Source organism: Cornus florida, unplaced genomic scaffold (assembly GCF_030987335.1).
Source record: "Cornus florida cultivar Cherokee Brave unplaced genomic scaffold, ASM3098733v1 CherokeeBrave_3.0.0_Hap2_Chr11, whole genome shotgun sequence".
NCBI lineage: Eukaryota > Viridiplantae > Streptophyta > Magnoliopsida > Cornales > Cornaceae > Cornus > Cornus florida.
Window position 1 is genome coordinate 116,280,952 of NW_026775581.1, and position 15,974 is coordinate 116,296,925.

General features: G+C 33.1%; 2 protein-coding genes across 2 annotated transcripts; one reads left to right on the forward strand and one right to left on the reverse strand.

The window, feature by feature from the left end:
* Positions 1–2,107: 2,107 nt before the first annotated feature.
* LOC132284606 (small ribosomal subunit protein eS12-like) lies at positions 2,108–5,129 on the reverse strand. Its single transcript, XM_059786718.1, has 5 exons — positions 5,023–5,129; positions 4,759–4,801; positions 3,533–3,824; positions 2,497–2,562; positions 2,108–2,411 (listed from the first exon to the last, which is right to left on the reverse strand). Exons 2-5 carry the CDS (start codon positions 4,764–4,766, stop codon positions 2,352–2,354), a joined length of 426 nt encoding a protein of 141 aa, XP_059642701.1. The 5' UTR covers positions 4,767–4,801; positions 5,023–5,129; the 3' UTR covers positions 2,108–2,351.
* A 5,311-nt stretch (positions 5,130–10,440) lies between these two features.
* LOC132284361 (probable CCR4-associated factor 1 homolog 7) lies at positions 10,441–11,909 on the forward strand. Its single transcript, XM_059786464.1, has 2 exons — positions 10,441–10,703; positions 10,834–11,909. Exon 2 carries the CDS (start codon positions 10,971–10,973, stop codon positions 11,796–11,798), a length of 828 nt encoding a protein of 275 aa, XP_059642447.1. The 5' UTR covers positions 10,441–10,703; positions 10,834–10,970; the 3' UTR covers positions 11,799–11,909.
* The last annotated feature ends 4,065 nt before the right edge of the window (positions 11,910–15,974 follow it).

Sequence of the window (15,974 nt, forward strand, 5' to 3'; positions counted from 1 at the left end):
AACAAAAAAGTTGACATTTCAGGGTCATTTTGGGTTCTGAGTTATAAGTATTACAGCATATCAGTGAGTGTTTCTGGACATGCGCCATCTGCTGAGTGAAAATCTACTTTGATTTATACTTCAATACTAAAATATTTTGTCAATTTTGTTTCTCAAAGAAATTATTCTATTAACTTCACAACTTGTTTGGAGATTTTTCTTACCACACCACTTATATTTTCAATTGTTTTAAACAGAAATGATCTCATTCCTGTCTTGGTTGATTTACTTTGATCCCCAATAAAATAAATAAATTGTACAATTTGCTAGATCTCACCTAATAACACTTCCTGGTAACGAGTCACGGGAGGAGTAATATGGAAAACTTCAAACTTTGAAAGAGTGAGGTTATGTATCCAATTCTTTGTGCCTACAAGCTTATGATTGATGCTATATGTATCAGAAACTTCAAACTTCGAAAGAGTAAGGTTATGGGTCCAATTCTTTGTGCCTACAAGCTTATGATTGATGCTATATGTTCATGCCTACAAGCTCATGATTGATGCTATATGTTCATGCCTACAAGCTCATTACTCAGCATTGTTGATGACTCTACCCCAATCCCTTCCACATCCAACATGAGGATAACTCTTGGGTGCACTATGCATGGGTTCCCCCATCCCTTCCACATCCAACATGAGGATAACTCTTGGGTGCACTATGCATGGGTTCCGACCAGTTCATGGTAGCTGGTGGTGGCTTGGTTCAGTATCATTTTCATAATTTTGGTGATTTTCAACACTCATCCCACCCCCTTCACAAACCTCAAGGGTGGGTGGCACATAGGACACGCCACAAACTTGGTGTACAGTGATGAAAATGATACTAAACCAAGCAGTCCTGTGAAGACTTAGAAAAGGCAGTCATGGCCGGTATTGGCTTTCAACCCAACCAAAAAATAGGCCTTAATGGGACATTGTTTCATAGGGAGAGCGGAATCTGTTTAGACTTTCTACTAGTTCTAAACCAAATCAGACTCTCTCTATAAACTTGGGCACCTAGACCATTGTATATGCTGCATGTATGGTGGTATGGTTTGAGGCTTTGTTTTAGCTAGTGTGGAAAAAGTTTGGTTTGAGACTTGATTGTGACCCCTTTGAGATGCATCTTAAACAAGATCGATATCAAAGGGAAATTACTATGTACCATTAAGCTAATGAGTGAGATAAATCAAAGGGAAATTACAAAATACCATGAAGCTAATGAGTGAGATAAATCAAGCATCCGCAAAAATGAATTGAACATGGGAAAACGTGGGAAAACAGTAACAAAGGAGACCACAGCACACCATCAAGCTAAAAGGAATACAATTTAGACAATGAACTACTTTGGCAGTTCCTACTAATTAAATCAAAATTGATCTTACATATACTATATCAATTAGGGAGGAGAAACAATAAGTGCCCTTCTAATATTCATTAACAGTAACAACATCCGCAATGCTTCAATATTGTTGGAAGTAGAAACATGATGGATGTGCTACTCTACACTAAGCTAGAGAGAGCATATCACCACCTGTACTAGAGGCATTTTATCCTAGAACAAACACACAAGAAAATTTTCATAGACAATTTTCAGCTTCTATGATTAAAGTAATACTGTCAAATTTGTGGAGAAATGAAGGGCTATGAAAGGAATTAGGGAAGGGAGAGGCAGGAAAGAGAGGAAAAGGCAGAGCAGGGTTGTCTCTAGTACAAGAATGGACAAAGAAAAGGAAGTTCAAACTCTCTATCTCCTTTAAAGCTTTTTGCCCTTAATATATAAAACAAATTTTCATTGCAACACATAAATTGTTATGTATGTGTATATATATATACATATATGTAGATACATATCTGTGTATATAAATAAATATTACATGTATGTTCTCCTTTAGTTCCAAAATCAAATCACTACTCAACCAACCTAGTAAGAGATTCCCCCTCCTCTAGATAAACCTCTCATTCCCTTTCTCCCATTCTTCATGTCAAAGGAGCATTAACTCAGATTCAATCTTTAAGCACAAGTTTAATTCAATTATCGAAGACATGAAATTTTCTTCTATCATGAAACCACTACTGAAAAACAATAAATCAAAAATCAGGTTCCAACAAACATTAAATATTTTAATGCATTGTGAGCAACATTAGGTAACCATAACCAGAAATAACAAATAACTGAAAATCTGCAATAATTAAGATGCTATTTCTAGAATATTGGTTCCCGAACAATCAAAAATTTCCAGAAGGGTGGCTCAAACAAACTAAGAGTGGATTTTGCAGATAAACTCCAAACCAGGCACAATTATATTGATTGATCCATTGCCAACTCAATCAGTGAGACTTGACATATTCCTGAACGATATGGAGACCTTCAGTTTCTTCTCCATAATCCTGCAATGTGAGCCCATATATGTTATCTTCCCCATTAAAAGGTATATCAGAAACATAAAGGAGAATTGTTCTTCTAGGTTGATACCTTTACAACAACACATGAGCAACCCACAACCTTCCTTGCCTTCCCCTCAGAATCAATCTTGCACAACTGCATAGGAAGCCCACAAATAGCACTTAAAATAGAGTTGACAACTTGATATGGATTTTTAGTTCACCAAATTAACATAACCGGAAGATGATTGGGAAGAGGATTATAATTCTCGTGGACAAATGTGATTATAAAGCTCAAATCTTATTAGAGAAGACCACCATGATGACCTTTACTTTATGTGGAATTCAAGATAAAACAACAGCATGAAGAGGTTAAAAATATAATATGTCCTTGAAAACTACTAGGTCACGTTATTAATGTGTGACTGTACAAGTAACCTAGTCAACATTCAACTTAAAGATTTAAAGTAAGCAAGAGTGTTTTGAAACTATGACTAAAAGGCTACTCAATAAATAAGAAAAAATGGAAGTGACAACAAAGAGTTTGTTTCACTAGGTCTTTATTTTCCCAAAAAAAAAATTAAGACTTGAAGCAGGAAAAAATGTACCCGGATACTATATTAGGAAATATATATAATCTAACAACAATAGAAAATAATTCAACATTATCATCAAGTTTGCAACAATTCCTTCACCTTATTGATATTTATTTGATTATATATGCTTCTATAAACTAGCAACAAGTGATTTAGTAGCACGGCAAATGCACATAAATATAAACAGATTATAGTTCTTAATATTATGAAAATCAAAGAAAACCACCAAAGCCGCTGCACTACAGTTGTTGACATTAAAGGTTTGATTCTTACTGCTGTTTAGTACACTGTACATAGAAAAGCATATTTAGGAAAGCATCAGCCATCAAACTTATGAGAGAGAGAGGGGGGGGTGGGGGGGAGAGAAAGGGAGACTTAATCTCAACAAAAAACTAAAAAGATAGACTTCTTTCTTTAAGTGTGTGTGTGTAAAGAATCAGTAGACTGTCAATAATTGTACAACCTTAGGCAAACAATTAAGAAAAGAGCAAATACTAAACAATTAGTTAATTTTGGATATATTTTACTTACACCAGCCCACTCGCCAAGGGTCTTTGCATTTGGAACTGTTATCAAGTTTACATTGTGGTCAGCACAAAGTGCTTTGACCAACTTAACATAATCTGGCTGGTTACAGTCCTCTGCCAAAACACAAAGCTGAGCAGCGTGCTTCTCAATCACCTTAGCACCTTCATGAAGTCCACGAGCAAGTCCACTGTGAGCCAGTGATTTCCTCAGCACCAGCTGCAAAGCTGTCATGATGTCCATAGGCTCTCCTAGAGCTGGAGCTGGAGCAGCAGGTGCCTCAGCTGCAACCTCTTCCCTGCAAAAGCAATACATTGGAACCAATTAATATATTTATGAAAGAGATAAATGAGAGTACCTCTCTCCACATAGACAACAAGACTATGAGAGGCAGGAACACCAGAAGGGAGTAGATGAAAAAAATATGGTAGGAAGGAACTACAATATCAGGGCAACAATTAACGGCCTAAACAAGTGCTTGAAATGTACTTCATACCATGAACAAGTACTTGAAATGTACTTCATACCATGAACACATAGTTACCAATTATTAAAAAAAGAAAATTATTTAGTTAGCAACGCCTAATCCCACCCAAGCAAAAATCATTGGCTTATGAAATCACCAAATTTCCTGCTCTTACAATTCCCTAAAGAGTGAGTAAATACGGTTAGGAAGCAAAAAAATATGAACAGAAAGAAAAATATTAATATCAGGTCCAAAATGGTTAATGTAACTCTCTAAGATTCACAACCAGGGGCAATATGGTGCAACAAGTTCTTGCACATCCTACTATAGTAGGAAACATGTTCCAGTTATCTACCACATAATATTTCCAACCAAGTAGAATCCGCTTCATCAAATGCTAATTATGAAAACTAACCAATTTATTTAATTAAATTGCAGAATCATTTAAACCAACAAAGTAATCATATATATAAACCCCATATGGCTTCTGAATAAAAAGTACAAAATACTATCCCTAACTAAGCCTGTTGGCATACTCATCCAAAACAAATTTCCAAAAAAATGTAGCTTGTTATTAGGATCACACAAAAATGGCCTTCGAAAATCTACTAATTACTTGTTCTGTAAAATTAAAATCCACAATTACTCAAAATAAAGTAAATAATTCCCGCCATTTTTTATTTTTGGTTACAGAAAAGCAATAAATCGAAACCTGAAAAGTAGATACATTAAACTCAGTGAATACTGCTAAAGTTATAACACATACCCAGACATTTTCCTTCTTGTTACTCAAATACTCTCTCTTGAACCTGGTGTTGAAAGGCAAAAGAACAAAATTAGAAATAAAATAACGAATATCTATGGAAATAGATATATATACATATATATATATGTGTGAATATGCGTTTGTAAAAAGACGACCGATCCAGATCTTTACCACAGCTTAATCAAATAACACAGTTCCTTGCAAATCCAACTATGAAGACAGATGATTCTAGAGAGAGAAAGTGGATTGTAGAGAGAGAAGTACCTTCGATGATGAGATTGCCGGAACTCACAGTAGTTGCCGCGTGCGAAGGAATTAAGACGAAAGACAGAGTTTGCGACTTTATAAGAGAAACCAAATATGTATATTGTTGTGAAACCTAAAACCCTACTTCGGTTCAAATTTACGGAATTGTCCTCCTATGTAGTCGTCGACTTCTGACCCATTGGGCTGGCCCAGTTTTGTTCACAGGGGTATATGCCCAATGGGAAAAAGTCTTAAATGCATATGGGCCATGGGCCCATGGGCCCCTCCAAAAGTTTAAAGTGAATTAACCCAAACATGGCCTCCAATTAGTCTCATTGGGGCTTTAGTTCGTTTAAACCCAATAACTTTAGTTTCTTATGCCCAATAGCAATTATAAATTATATACATTATTGTGTAATATAATAAATAATAGAACAATACTTGCCTCATACCCCATAAATAGAAATGTCCTTATGATGCTGATATGAATTAATAAAAATATGACATGTGTCAAAAAAAACTTTTAAAATAATTAATAAAAATTGTTTGGATCTTTTTGCGGATCATCCACAAGGAAAGTTTTTTTTCCTTCTTGCGTTTTGAGATTTTCTATTCTAAACCCTTCATAGTGTAATCTGCAACAGAAGAACTAAACAAGTAGTCCAAACATGATAAATTAACTATAATTGTAAGACTCCAATTGTAATGGAGTTTAATGAAATCAATTTGGCTTACAGGTAGTAATAAATCTCAAATTTTTGGATGCCACAAGTTATGCGTATTTATGTTACAACAGAGATGGCAGGCAACGAATGTGGCGGCTTGAATCTTTTTTAAAGATTGGATGTAAAAGATTAGGGTTTGAAAATGGAGGAGGGTGCAAGCAGTGGAGACCGGCAAGCAGTTAAAAGAGAGGGAGAGCTCTCTACCACGTCTCACATAGGTGTGAGATAAAATCGTCTTCCTCTTTGGATAACCCGTGAAAAGATCCGAATAATTCATATATAATTTTTAAATTTTTTTAACACATGACATGTTATTGGTCCATATCAATATAAGAATAAGTGTTCTACTTATGCTGGCCTATGGCAAGCTTTTTCCTAAATAATATATCATATTACTATTTTTTTTTTTTTAAGTAAAGCTATGCATAATTTGATTAGTAGTCTCAAACCTCAAAGTTGGAAGAATAAAATAAGAAGGTGAACTACATTAAACCCCCCTTTTCTATCTTTGTTTTTCACTAAACCCTTATTTTCTTTCTTTTTTTTTTTTTTTGTCAAAAAACCCCTCTCAACTATTAGGGGGGGGGGGTGATTTAATTAACTTTCGTTAACTAATTATTAGAGGGGGTGATTTAATTCTCATATATATATATATATATATATAGCAAATAAATTTCAAGAAAAAAAAACCTAAATTTATATTGGAAAAAAAAATTAAGCATTATTTCTCGTAGTATCCCTTTAATAAATATATATAAAATGAAAATCAATAAAAACCAAATAAATGAATGCACAATATTATTCTCAAATATATATATATATATATATATATATATATATATATATAGCAAATAAATTTCAAGAAAAAAAAAAAAAAAACCTAGATTTTTTTCCTGAAAAAAAAAAAAAAAAGAAACCTAGATTTATATTGGTCTGAAAATATATTTAAATAATATTTAATGATACATATTATATGTATCATTATATTATGATACAATTTATATATAATATTATAATGATGGGTTAATAAAAAAAAGTTGAACAAGAAGAAGAGTACATGTTGTTGCAATGGTTTTTTTCCCAATATAAATCTAGGTTTTTTCTCTTGAAATTTATTTGCTATATATATATATATATTTGAAAATTATATTGTGCATTCATTTATTTGGTTTTTATTTATTTTCATTTTATATAGATTTATCAAAGGGGCACTACCAGAAATAATGCCTAATTTTTTTTTTTCCAATACAAATTTAGGTTTTTTTTCTTGAAATTTATTTGCTATATATATATATATATATATATATATTTGAGAATTAAATCACCCCCCTTTAATGGTTAGTTAACGGAAGTTAGTTAAATCACCTCCCCTTTAATAATTGAGGAGGGTTTTTGACAAAAAAAAAATATAAAAGGGGGGTTTAGTGAAAAACACCGATAGAAAAAAAGGGTTTTATGTAGTTTACCCAAATAAGAAAGTAAAAAATTAAATAAAGTTAGCATAAAGTTAACATACGGAGTATTTGTTTTCATATTGGTACCAAATATCATGTAATAATTTTTCGTACCTTGTGACTTGTCGTATTAACAAGTCCACACAAAAAAAATGTAAACATTTTGTAATTTGCATATATAAAAGTACAAACCTCTAAGAATGCTCCACGTAAAACCTCTTAGTCATCCAAGCACAAATCTCCTGCAAGATGAATCTGATGAATTATTTATCGATCAAAATAACCTCAAGTAAATTTACTTGAACTTTGAATTGTTTTCTCAAATCAACTCAAATTAATGTCAAATAAATTTTTTTCTACTCAGTCTAAAAGTTGGATTGTTCTCCATTGTTCTTGAAAGAAGTTCAATTTTGCACATGTAAACTTATAGTCTAACATTTTTGCCGTGAAAAAATAAAAATAAATAAATAAATAAATAAAAAATCAAACAAACCCTAAGCAAAGGACGCAGGCAGTATTGGAAGTTTTTCCTTTTCCTTTTCCTTATTTTTTATATATATATACACACACACACACACACACACACACACACATATATATATATATATATTTCTATAATATGTATATATTTTTTAGAAATGTGTAAAAATGCCCCCCTCAAATTTATCTTCTCTTGTATACTATGTTTTCTCAAAAAAAAAAAAAAAAAAAAAAAAATTTCTTAAATTGTTTCATTATATTCTATATATATATGTAATTTATTAATTTACTTCATTCTAAAAATATCATTATCTTTATATATGTCCATTTATGTCTCACTCATTATACTTCATAAACACTAATTTATACAATGTGGCCCCTCAAAGAAGTTTTTGGCTCGGTCCCTGACCCTAATGCTCCGTTCGCTATGAAGGAAAAAAATTAAATGAAAGAGAGAGAATAAGGGATGACAGACATCCCTAGAAATTAGATAAAGTGTTTCCCTCTTTTTATTCGGTTAGATTTAATTTAATTTATAGGATAAAAGGAAAAATAAAATTTTAAGTTATTTTTACCATTAAACCCATCCCTACTTTATTTACTGAATTTATTAAATATTTATTGAGGGTGATGCAGTAATTTAAAATTTCTATAATAGGTTCACTTGTCTTCTCTCTTATCTTCTATCCATATTTGAGCGGATGAAAATTTGTGAAAGAGTCATCCTTCATCCACTTCAGATATGGTCTAGCTGTTTACTCGCTGGATTTGGAGCTTAGTAAGCCCGTGGGATTAGCCTCCGCTGTATCTACAGTGATTTATCGCCCCAGGTGGGAGGTGCCCTCCCGGGTCCTCATAAATTAGTCGGGTTGTTCAGAAATTAGTCGGGTTGTTAAGGATTCGTACCATTCCGGACACCCTAGGTTAATAAAAAAAAAAATTAAAAAATAAAAAAGAAAAAAAGTCATCATTCTTATTACCCTTTTTTATTTTTTATTTTTTATTTTTATATCATTTCTTTCATTTGTTCCTTCCTTTCTATTTTTCTTCCACCCCTCTTCTTTCCTTCCTAATTCCAATGCAGCATTAAGTCAATTAAAATGAACCTTCAGGGGTTGTTCTCAATATATAGATAAGCATAGTGAAATATGTGAAACTCTTAAAATTAGTTGATTTGGAGCGGAGAATTAGAGTTTGTCCTAGCAATTTTGAGTGTTTGATCCTCAATCAGTGATCGATCACCATGTTCTATGACAAAAACCTCGAAAAAGATGAACTCTAATGGAATCACTGTAAATTGCATCAAAAGCACATCCACTTTTATAAAATGCAGCAACTATTCCCTCTCATATGTAAGTAATGTTTGATAGGAAATGACCCATCCCCACTGCTACGCATTATGCAATAATAGAAAAAAAAGCCTCTATAGCACGGACGAAGTATAAGATAGGAGGCACGAGCCAACTAACATAAAGTGGGAGCAAGTTAACATTTGTTGAGAAAAATTATATGGCTTGAGGGAGAGAGAGAGAGAGAGCTAGAGGTGCTTTTCGCACTCTATTTTTTAACATTTACACTACAATCTTAAATAAAATGTAACCTTACATTTATAAGTAAATAATTATTACTTTTTAAATAACACAACTGCCTTTTCATATTTTATTTCCTTATCTCTAATTTTTAATATTTTAAGTATCTTTTGACAATACAAATAAAATAAAAATTGAATAATTTTTTTTTTAAGGGACCAAAAATAAAATAAAATTTTGTTATATTGAACAAATTGCCTCTTTTGGCCAGATAAAAAAATAAAAGTAACCATTGAAAAAATTATCTCTTTTGAGATGAAGAAAACAACCACCCAAAAAAATATAATTATTGAATAAATTATATTTGTTGTTAGGATTCCAAAATAATAATAATAATAATAAGTACAAAAGGAAAATGATTAAAAACATATTATCTCTTTTGATAGGAAAAAAAAAGAAGAAAAAAAAAAGGTTATTTTTATTGAATAAATTATTTCTTTTGACATAACCTATAAAAAAATAAAGTTAACTCTTTTGACAAAATTGAAAAAAAGTTAATTTTGTATATATGTAATTTATTAATTTATCTCATTCCACAAATATCAATCTCTCTATATATCCACATGTCTCTTCCAATATATATACTCCATAAACAATAATTTATTTGTATACACATTATTACAATAAATAAGTATTTAGTGTACAATTTACCCCCTCTAGAAACAATTTTCTGGCTCCTGGTCTAGAGGTATAATAAACAAATTATCAGTAATCAACTTTCAAACATAATATGAACCGACTAGTTGCCTAGCAGTATCAACAAATATAATAAAAATGGTAATAATAATACCATGTAGAATTATTCATTTGTATATTATTTATATGCCTATAATTATTTTAATTAAATTAAAACAATTAATTTAAATTGAATAATGTAACTATATCAAGCCAATTAAATTTCACCTTCACTAAATGAATGGTAAAACTCAAATGAGAGGGTAGTAGATGTTCTAAGTTCAAATCCGATTTAAGATGGGAGACGTGGTGAAACACAAATGAGAGCTAGACGGTTAAATAACAAAATTGTTTTGCCACTTACTCGTTACTGTCATATTTGCAGTATTATGGTTATTAGTATTATTTTTTGCAATTTTTTCACAATTTTTTTTTATAAAAAAATTAATATTATATATCGTTTAAATTTTCTGACCCTTTTCTTTCATTTTTTTTCCCTCTACAAAGCTGACAGGAGGTGAGCAGAGAAGGGCCCCCAATCGTGTTCCCATTGAAGCCCTCTCTCTTTCTCTCTCTAAGGTTTTCTCTATCTAAAATTAAAACAGTCTTATCTCTCTGATATATAACCTCAATCTTGACCTAAATATCTTTCTTTCTTCGCCGCTTCGCGACACCCATTGCGAAACCCTAATTTTCGATCCCTTTCGTTTCTAGAGGTCAATGTTTCCCAATACATGTTAGATTCATAGATCTATGATTCAAGGCCTGAAACTCTGGTAATTGCTGGTGAAATTCAATATCTGCTAACCCTATTTATTTCTGTTAATTTAATTAAACTTATAGATTATTAGAGGGTTGATTTGCAGTTTGATTCATTTGTAGCTAATTATGTTGGGGGTTTTGCAGATCTTTTTCGCATCAAGAGGGTTGGTTCAGCGTAGTTTTGCTAGATTTCCATGTTCTGACGGTGTTTGGTTTGTTCACAAATCAAATCAAATTTTGTCTAATCTTTTGTTTTTCGATCGATTTTTGTACCGTAAGCAATGTCACTTATGCAGAAAAGTGAGACGATTGAAATTCGAGAGGTTTGGAATGAAAATCTTGAAGAAGAGTTTGCTATGATTCGCGGAGTTCTTGATGATTTTCCTTGTATTGCCATGGATACGGAGTTTCCTGGAATTGTTCTTAAATCTGTGGGCAATTTCAAGAACGATTGTGATCGTAATTACCAGGCTTTGAAGGACAATGTAGACATGTTGAAATTGATTCAAGTAGGCCTTACATTTTCGGACGAGCAAGGGAATTTACCCACATGTGGCACCGGCGGCAAGTGTTGCATTTGGCAGTTCAACTTCCGTGAATTCAATGTTAACGAGGATGTGTTTGCAAATGACTCGATTGAGCTTTTGCGACAGAGTGGGATCAATTTTCAGAAAAATAATGAGGAAGGTATTGATTCACTACACTTTGGAGAGCTCCTGATGTCGTCGGGGATTGTACTGAATGATACTGTTTATTGGGTTACATTCCATAGTGCGTATGATTTTGGGTACTTGCTTAAGCTTCTGACGTGCCGGAATTTGCCCGATACACAAGAAGGGTTTTTTGATTTGCTATACCTGTACTTTCCCACCATTTATGACATAAAATATATCATGAGGTTCTGCAATAACCTTCATGGTGGATTGAGCAGGATTGCGGAACTGTTGGAGGTCGAGAGAGTTGGCGTTTGTCACCAGGCTGGCTCGGATAGTTTGCTCACATCTAGTTCATTCAGGAAGTTGAAAGAAAGTTTGTTTAGTGGCTCACTTGAGAAATATGCTGGTTTCTTGTTTGGTCTAGGTTTTGAGAATGAACAGAATACTCATTGAAAAAAAATAATAAAAAATATAAATGATATTATAGATGGTTTATTGAATTATATGTCTTTGCTTGATGGCACCCACATTTCTATTTACACCAGTGGCAAAAGTTGTATCTTAGTTTTTGCATCCTCCCATGTGATTGCTTAATCCTTCCATTATCCTACTTGTAGTAAATATTTGTGTAGTATGTTGCTTTACAAGTTTCATTGCTTGGATTCTTTATATTAATGCAGCCTTTTTATCCTTTGATTGCTGGGCCTAAATGAGTGCAGCCAGTCAACTTAAATTATATCCACTCATGTTCTATCTTAATTGGTAAGTAGGAACTGAGATGTCCTCTATCTGTTCAACCAGCTGCTTTTGATCCAGGAGTTCACCAGCTGTTTGTTTTACAGGTATAGAACGCACACATGATCTCTCTTGTTTTCTCTATATTAGTTTCTATCCACTTTTTAGTTAGTTGGGGTTTCTTAGCACACAAAACAGTGTTGTGTTCTGAAAGGGGCCATAATACATGTCAGCATTAACTCATCAAGGTTGGGGCCTTTACTTTTATATAATGGGAATGAGAATGTGTATTCCATTAGATAGCTTTCTACCTTGTTTTATATATGTGTGATGAAAGTGTATGATTTATTCATGTAATTGTAGCATTAAGGTACCCGGTATTGTTATGATTTATGTTGACTTCCATAGTGTGCCTCACAGCATCAAATTTGTTTTTGCATAAAGATTTGAACGCTCTCTCTCCTCTTCCTTTTTCCATGGGATCAACTACAATCATTCCCTCTATGTTTGCTGGACCTCCAAATGGCGGTTGCTATTTCTGCTGCCTTTCACAGATGCTCAGACTAATATAATTGCATCCTTCAACCAGCTCCATCACTGGACCAATCATCTCCCACTGTCCCAACTAATCCTGCCTCCATAACCTAGCACCATTACTACCCATAGCTGACATTGCTGCTCTGGCTGGTCTTGTTTTTTACTTCGATCTTGTGTACTATTGTACTAATATTACATCCACCACCACTGACATATTGGCTGGCATCATCTGGTCATCTCCTTACATGAAAATTACATTCTCTTGCAAAAGTCTTATTTTTTATTTTTATTTTTTTTTAATTCCTCGTGTCAACTAACTTATCAAGCTAATTTAAATCTGTTTCTTTGTTCTCTTGCAAAAGTCTCATTCTGTTTTTACAAGTTCCTCACCAACTAACTTATCAAGCTAATATATATCTGCTTAATGCAATTCATTGCTCTGAGTTCTCTTCTTTTCTGAGTTTTGGTTTATGCTGTTTACCATCTCCTCTCCCTCTTAATCACGACAATTTTACATTCTTTTAGCTATATTGAACTCTTGCTTCATGACATAGGTATCTTCAGTTCTTTCTTTTTTTTTTTTTTTTTATTTTGCTTTTGTTTTCTGGATTTCTGTATTAGAGACACATATCTGAAGGGAAAATTTTGGTACCTTCAGTTAACCTTACATCTAGCATCGGGAAGACTTAATAACATTTCACAGTTATTTTCCTTGCAGTCATGACAATGTCAAATCTGATGTTTTATTATGCATAAAGAGGATGTGGCACAAGGTCATTAAAGAAACAGGGATCTCATTTCCTTTTCCCAGTGGAGAGAGTATAATCTCTGTATCTGTATAGACATGATAGTTTTGATACCAAAAATCGGTTATGCACTTGTTTTTCTGCACATTAACACAAATAAAGGTGGACATGAGCAAGTGTTCATAAAAGGTGCAAGACATGGTGTCAATAGAGGTTGTCGTGTCAACAAATGTCTGAGATGCAAGCACTAAAAAGAAGTGCCTACTGAACATGAGTTGGAACTTGGAAGGATTTTTTAAAGCACTTGCAGTTTTGCCCATATAGCTCTGTTTGTTTTGAATTACTTTTATTCAGTTACTTTTTTGAATTCAAGGAAGCATTGAAGTTTGCATGGTTTTATGATTTTGATAGTCAGAGCACAGCTCCATGAAATTTTCTTTTCGTGTTGCTTTCACCATCTGTCGACTCCTTGTGACCTTGTCTCATTATTATTTTTTGTAAATCCTCAATATTGAAGTTATTCTTACTCCTTGCATCTCCAGCTCGGAGGGACTTTAATTATCATGAAGATATAAACCTTTTCTTCCCCTTCTGTGGATTTATTTGTAGTGTTCACTGTTCACTGCGGTTGTTCATGCATGTTAGCTGGTTCGGATTGTTTGTTTGAACACCATTATCATCTATTCCTCATTTCTGCCACAAATGAGTCCACAATGGATGTTTGATTATGTCATCTTGAGCCTATTTGGTTGTTTCATTAATGCCTGGTATCTATTTTTCAGGTAACTTTTAGTATTTTCACTCCCTGTAACAACATTACATGTATTTATCTGGCATATTCTGCATTTGCATTTTTGGTAGCATTTTGTGTAATTATGCCATGTTTTACTGTTTTAGCTACTCTGCATGAGTTATGCCTTTGGTGAATCAGTCAATGATATCTAATTAAAAAACTGTAATAGGTGTTCAACATGTGCTGCTTTATCGTGTAATTGCCATCGAGTCTCATGATTGACAAACTTACTTTATGTTGCTCTGTTTGTATACAGTTGCATTTTATCCTTTATAGGTTGCTTCTTGTTTATTTAGACATTTTACCTTCTCGAGGCTTAAATTATGAAAACTAAGACAACATATTTTCAGGTAGTTAAAGTTTTCAATGAGCAAATGAAACATCAAATCTGTTGCTTGAAAGTAAAGTAGTGTTGGGGAAAATATTTTGATTTCATTGCAGGAGTATTGTTTTGATAGGCCAGGGTGTAGAAGTAACTGGCTTTTGAAGAATCCTCAATACTGAAGTAAGCTTATGTCGGGATTCTGAGGCAGTAATAAAATTCAGAGTTAAATAAGTTATTTTCGTCCAAATTCTAAATATGATCTCATTAGTAGTAATTAAAGTATAGAGAAAAAGGAGCAACTTGAGAAGAAGCTTTTATGGTTGTCATCATGGAAAGAGGAGGCTATAAAGAGGATGAAATGTGCTTGAATTCTAGTCAGTGGTATTGCAAGGTTTAATAACTTTGGTAAGTTGGCGACGTTGTTCCAGTAATTGTGGAGTACATACATTTTTTCTGCTTTTGATTGCTTCTGTTTCTCTCTCTATGGTGTTTGTCACCACTTTGCTTTGTACAATAGTTTTAGTTACCTGCTGCAATCTGTGTTGGATTCTTGTTCCCAATACTCTCAAATGGTCAAATGTCATGTGGATTGCTGTGGGTAAGTGGTATTGTTGTTACATTTGTATTACCAAATAATATCGTTGATGGTACTTCCTCCTCATTGTTGTATATGGTACCTGATATTTTTTCGAGTTACGATGATACCTGATATTGCCTCTTCATTTTATATGGAAGTGAAGAGAGAACATGTTCTTGGTCATGTTACCTTGCAGTCTTCTTCTCCACCTTCCATTATTTTTCGGAGTTCCAGTTCCTTTTTTGACAGTATTTTTGTTGTAATCCCTGGGTTATGCCCATTGCAGCTTGTATAACTTTCTTTTTCCTTTAATACATTCTTACTTAGTATTTTTGTTCTCCATCTTTTCTTCTTAATTGTGTTGATAATTTCTAGAGGGGAAAAAAAAAAATCACGTGTTGAAGGTGAATCTGGTGCTGTATATGTTATAGCTAGGCATCTGACCAAAAAGTTTTCTCATTTATTTTTCTTGATTTGTTTATTTAAGCACAGGTTCTACTACTCCTGCACTATTTTGGCGATTAATGTTTATCAGCACAAGCCAATGGGCAGTCTTAAATTCACAAACATAGTAATTGAAGGTCAGAACTTGTTCAAATCAATAATTTGTTACTTCAGTTGTTGTGTGGCTATGTCACCATTCAGTTGCTGCTTGTAAAAACTCTGAAATGATCAACATAACATTGATAACATTTCCTAAATCTATAGGATAGTAATTCTGATTTAATATTTTAGTGATCTTCTTGGTTCACGACTGGATAGGATTGGAAAATCTCACAGTATCCCCACTATTACTTGTGCTTATACACCATTAGATACATATGATATATATTATTATTGAAGCAGAGCAGCAGCAATAACTTCTGGTAAGGTCTATAAGCGATTGATGATTCTTAAGAGAGACTCGCTTTAGAAT